Source organism: Brassica oleracea, chromosome C4 (assembly GCF_000695525.1).
Source record: "Brassica oleracea var. oleracea cultivar TO1000 chromosome C4, BOL, whole genome shotgun sequence".
NCBI classification, from domain to species: domain Eukaryota; kingdom Viridiplantae; phylum Streptophyta; class Magnoliopsida; order Brassicales; family Brassicaceae; genus Brassica; species Brassica oleracea.
In genome coordinates, this window is record NC_027751.1 from 22,948,447 (window position 1) to 22,954,002 (window position 5,556).

The following is a 5,556-nucleotide window of genomic DNA, read 5'->3' on the forward strand; positions in this document are numbered from 1 at the left end:
TTGTAGACCTTTCTAATTATTTCAAATAAAAATATTTTCAACAAAAATGTTTTGGGTGGTGGTAGTCGGCTTTTAGGGTTTTTCTCCGTGGATTTAGTTTTCTCCTCTTAGTTTCATCGATTGTTTTCGTCGCAGTGTTGTGGCGGAGTGACGGAGTGACGACCATACTACTTCGGACTTGCGTTTCTGCAGGTTCTTTCGGTGGCGTTGAAGATTGGGGGGGAGATTTGGGTTCTTCTGCGGTGTCGTAGAAACCCTCCCTTTCTCTCTTCAGTCTTGAGAGTTTTAGAGAGTCTCATTATCTAAGAAGCGTGTTTTGGGCCATCGTATGCAAGCGGTGGCTCTCTCAATGGCGTGTGAGTCTCCGGTAAATTGATGTGGCTGGTTGCCTTCTATGGCTACTTGGTGGCATCTAGCCGGTTCTTCTCTCTTCTGATCTCCTCTACGTGGTACTCCTCTTGGTTTCTCCAGAAGTTAGTGGCCGCTTTCTGTTTTGGATCGCCTTTGGTTCTTCATGTTTTCTCTATCCTCGCTGACACCGAGGATTAGCTTATCGGGTCACATGCTCTGTCTCTGATTCTCAGAGCCAGCAATTGGCATAGCAGCTTCATTTTCTCTTTTGTCAATGTGAATTTCCCAATGCCAATTCAAATCACGTGAGTTCGGTTGGTAGTGTGCTTGCAGTTTCTGTGCATGTCGTAAGAGGTTCCGTGTAGGATGCAGCAGCACTTTCTAACCCGACCTTTGGTGTCTCAGGTGAGCTTTTACAGTTGGGCCCGATTGCTTTCCACAGGTATAGCGGTCCTAGAATTCTATCTCCTTTGGTCGTCTTTGTGCTATAACGACAATGAAGAATACAGAATTGGCAAGATCATCGGTAATTAGCTATTTCAGGCGATGTCTCGGGGACTCTGGTATCCGAGGCAACAAAGTAAAACCCACATTCCCGGGGTCAACGTCAATAGAAGAGAACGGTCATCGGTAGTCTAGTGATTTAAAAACGGCCTAGCACAACACGCCGGATAGGTGGTGATGCGAAACTAGATTTGTACCATTTGATCTAGATCATTTTGTTCGAGTCCGGTTTGTATTTAACATTGATGCCTGATTCGGAATTTTAATTATATATATAATTTTTTTTAAAAACAAAGAAAAAGAAACCAATTGAAGTGCAGAAATAGAGACCCAAAAGGAAAATTCTAAATGAATCAAACTCATAAAGAAGAAAGAGGGTAGGGGTCCACTATAGATGTGCTCACATACATGCTCCACAAACTTCTGTTTCTTTTACTTTTTTATTTTCTTTTATTTTCTTTGAATGAAAATTTTTATGACCATCACACATATTTTCTCACATTTATTAGATTGTATTTCTCCTCTTTTCCGCCTATAAATAGCAATCCTATCTCATTCCCTCAGGTACTCTCACATCATCACACAACTGGCTACTTCGAACAAAGACTTTCCAAGACGAGAGATATAAAGAAAGAGAGATCATGGAGCAGACCATCAAATTTCCTGTTGTAAACTTGTCCAAGCTCAATGGTGAAGAAAGAGACCAAACCATGGCTTTAATCAACGATGCTTGCGAAAATTGGGGTTTCTTTGAGGTACAAATATTAACATGTGCTCAGTATATATATATATATATATATATGATTAGTTATATATCAGCTTTTAAGTTTATATACTTAATGGTAATGTGGATCTTTTTGTTTGGATTTTTCAGATAGTGAACCATGGGTTACCATATGATTTGATGGACAACGTGGAGAAGATGACAAAGGAGCATTACAAGAAAACAATGGAACAGAAGTTTAACGACATGCTCAAGTCCAAAGGTTTGGAAAAGCTTGAGACAGAAGTTGAGGACGTCGACTGGGAAAGCACTTTCTACCTTCGTCACCTTCCTCAATCCAATCTCTACGACATTCCTGATATGTCTGATGAATATCGGTACAGTTTTTTATTTATTTATCAATATTACACAACTCTTTTTTTGTTCAACATTAATAAAACAACTTCAAATCACAATTTATATTCATTTAAAGGGAAACTTTACCTCTTTTACCTAGATTAAAAAGGAAGTTATGATATTTTATTCGCTAAAATAACTTTCCTTTGTTGGTTTATAAAAAACAGTTTTATTGAAACTTTTTCACTTGGAACTTCTAATTCTTTTTATTGTAATGTAAAGGTTGAGAAAATAATTAAAAAGAAAACTTAAGACAATTATTTGAAACCAGCATACTGAAATATTGCTTTTTCTTGGAGTAATAGTGAATAATATCCCATCGAAATACTAAAAATGTTTCAAAATTTTGCAGGACGGCCATGAAAGATTTTGGAAAGAGATTGGAGAATCTTGCAGAGAATTTGTTGGATCAACTGTGTGAGAATCTAGGGTTAGAGAAAGGATATCTGAAGAAAATGTTTCATGGAACAAAAGGTCCATCCTTTGGGACTAAGGTGAGCAATTATCCACCTTGTCCTAAACCAGAAATGATCAAAGGTCTCCGGGTCCACACTGATGCAGGAGGCATCATCTTGTTGTTTCAAGACGACAAAGTCAGTGGCCTCCAGCTTCTCAAAGATGGTGATTGGATCGATGTTCCTCCACTCAACCACTCTATTGTCATTAATCTTGGTGACCAACTTGAGGTATCATATGTTCACACTATATTTTCAAAATATCTTTTGCTAGACAAAACTTTTTTTCATGTTGAAGTCTGATTTTGGTTTAGTCCTGGTTGGATGATATTGGGCAGAATGGTTTGTATATGATATAACCGAATTAAGCAAGAATGACATTTGAAATCTTTAATGGGTTCGTAACATATTTAGGTGATAACCAACGGAAAGTACAAGAGTGTGATGCACCGTGTGGTGACTCAAAAAGAAGGGAACAGAATGTCCATTGCATCGTTCTACAACCCCGGAAGCGATGCGGAGATCTCTCCAGCTTCATCACTTGCCAGCAAAGAAACCGAGTACCCAAGCTTTGTGTTTGATGACTACATGAAGCTTTATGCTGGGGTCAAGTTTCAGCCTAAAGAGCCACGCTTTGAGGCGATGAGGAATGCTACTGCAGTTACAGAACTGAACCCAGCCGCATCCGTAGAGACTTTCTAAAAACGGAGTTGAGAGTTTAAGCAAAGAAAGAAAGAAGATGATTTTGTTTTGTGTGTTTACGTGAATAAGTTAAGACTGAGATTAGTGTTAATATAATTAATAATCTGGTTGATTAATTGTTGGTCAATGGTGTGTTTAAAGTGTGTGAGTGTTTATGTTAATGGAAGATAATAATAATATTAATATGAGTAATTGTTCTAATAGTTTTAAGGGTTAATGTGTTTATCATAAATCAGCTCTCTGTTTCAAAAATCAGAACTTAATGTTGATGAAGCTAAAAAAGCTTTTCTCTTAAAAGCTTTTAAAAAATATACACAAAAACAAACAAACAGAGATTGGTGGAACTTAAACAGAGTTCTTTTTTTTTTTTTGCTAAAAGATTTACTATTGAAATTGCAGGAGAATGTAGATGTTACAAAGATTTACTATTGAAAGCCCAATCCCTAAGTAAAAGTCGAACTCTAGAATCTGAAAGTGGAAGAGACGGAGGATACGATGAATCAAGGTGATCGACGAGGTGAGAATAGAGAGAGACAATTATTCAAAAAACAGAGAGGATGATTGAGGGTCCGCATGTCTGATGCTTGCTATCTAGTTGCGCACTAGACGATCAATATCATAGAGGATAGATGACGGTGATCTGAAGCTTGAGCGATGTATTCTGTTGTTGCGTTCATTCCAGGAGAGATAGATTGTTGCTCGCCAAGAGAGTAAGAGGAGCTTTCGAAATGGAGGAGGACCAGAGAAACCTTTCAGAATTTTTTATCCACGGGTAAGCCAAATCTCTGAGTAGAATTAGTTGATTAGCCATCCAAGACTGTTTATGCCTTGTGTTTATAACCCTGAGAATAAGTTAAGTAATTTCCCTGAAATTAATCACCTTGAGGTGTACAAGAAACACAAGAAAAAATATTCAAGTTTGAATCATAAGTCCAGCAAGAACGTAAGTTATACGAATGATTCCATCGTCCCACACCTCCGAGGTTCGTTTTCCAGTCACGCGACCATGCATTAGGCGAGATTCGGTTTAAGTTTATAGCTCGTGCAGAGCAGTCTTGACTAGAAGCTAGTCATGCATGTGTTTGGAGCCAAGAATGCTTTATTCTTTTAATGGGCCAGTAGTTTTTTTTTTTTTTTTTTGAACACATAATGGGCCAGTAGTTTGATTATTCTTTTAATGGGCCAGTAGTTTGTATAAAATGCCTATGGCTTCATTGGTCATTTTCTTAAATTGCATGTTTAAAATCACGGGTTCAAACTCGTCTGTAAAGATTTTTGAATTTTTTCAAAAATTAATAGTTAATGGACAAAAAAAAAACAAAACTTAGGTTCACCCCCTAAGCTGAACCTTTAAATTCACTATAACCTTTACGACCAATCAAAATAACACATAGATAATTAATTAAAAAATATTAAATTAAATAAAAAATAGATACAAAAAATAAAAACGCTAATTTTAACGACATTAACGTTTCCAGCAAAACCCTAAACCCTAAATATTAAATTCTAAACCACATACCATAAATTCTAAACCCAAATTCAAACCCCTAAAACCAAACCCTATACCCTAAACCCTAATCCTAGACCCTAAGCCCAAATTATATACCTTAAACACAAAAAAATAGACTGTAAACCAAAATCCTATACCCTAAACCCAAGTCTTAGACACTAAACCCAAACCGTAAACCTTAACCCAAACCCTATAGCATCTAAGTTTGGGGTTTGGGTTTAGAGTTTACCGTTTGGGTTTTAGGTATAGGATTTGGGTTTAAGGTATAGGTTTTGGGTTTAGGATTTACGGTTTGGGTTTAGGATTTACCGTTTGGACTTATGGTTAAGGTTTTGGGTTTAGGGTACATAATTTGGGTTTAAGGTTTACGGTTTGGGTTTAGGGTCTTCGACTTGGCACTACAAGAAAACAACAAGGATTCTGAGGGAAAAAATCGTCGGAATTTCGTCGGAATATCGTTATTCCGACGACATACCGACGAAACAAGTCGTCGGAAATAATTCCTCGGAATTTCTTCTTTCCTCGGAAATCCCTCGGAATTTTCCGACGGAATTTCGAGGAAACAAACTTCCGAGGAAATTCCGAGGATCACTAGTTTGTCGGAAATGTCCTCGGAATATACCGAGGGAGAACTTCGTCGGGATATTTCCTCGGACGTTCATCGATCGATGCGTTTTTGGACATATATACATCGATCGATAGGAATATACCGACGGACATATTCCTCGGAATATTCCGAGGAACATGTCCCTCGGTATATTCCGAGGAACCGGTTCCTCGGAATATTCCGAGGGAAATGTCCCTGTTCCTCGGTATATTCCGAGGAATAGGTCCCTCGGTATATTCCGAACGTTTTTTTGTAAACAGATCTAGGGCTGTTCAATATGGCAAAACCGAACCGTACCGAACCGAAC

The 5,556-nt window shown here is 37.9% G+C and overlaps 1 protein-coding gene across 1 annotated transcript; it reads left to right on the top strand.

Annotated features, from left to right (window-relative positions):
- Positions 1-1,407: 1,407 nt before the first annotated feature.
- On the top strand, positions 1,408-3,324 carry LOC106339340 (1-aminocyclopropane-1-carboxylate oxidase-like). The gene is made up of 4 exons (XM_013778130.1): positions 1,408-1,610; positions 1,730-1,956; positions 2,328-2,661; positions 2,845-3,324. Exons 1-4 carry the CDS (start codon positions 1,497-1,499, stop codon positions 3,130-3,132), a joined length of 963 nt encoding a protein of 320 aa, XP_013633584.1. The 5' UTR covers positions 1,408-1,496; the 3' UTR covers positions 3,133-3,324.
- Positions 3,325-5,556: the final 2,232 nt, after the last annotated feature.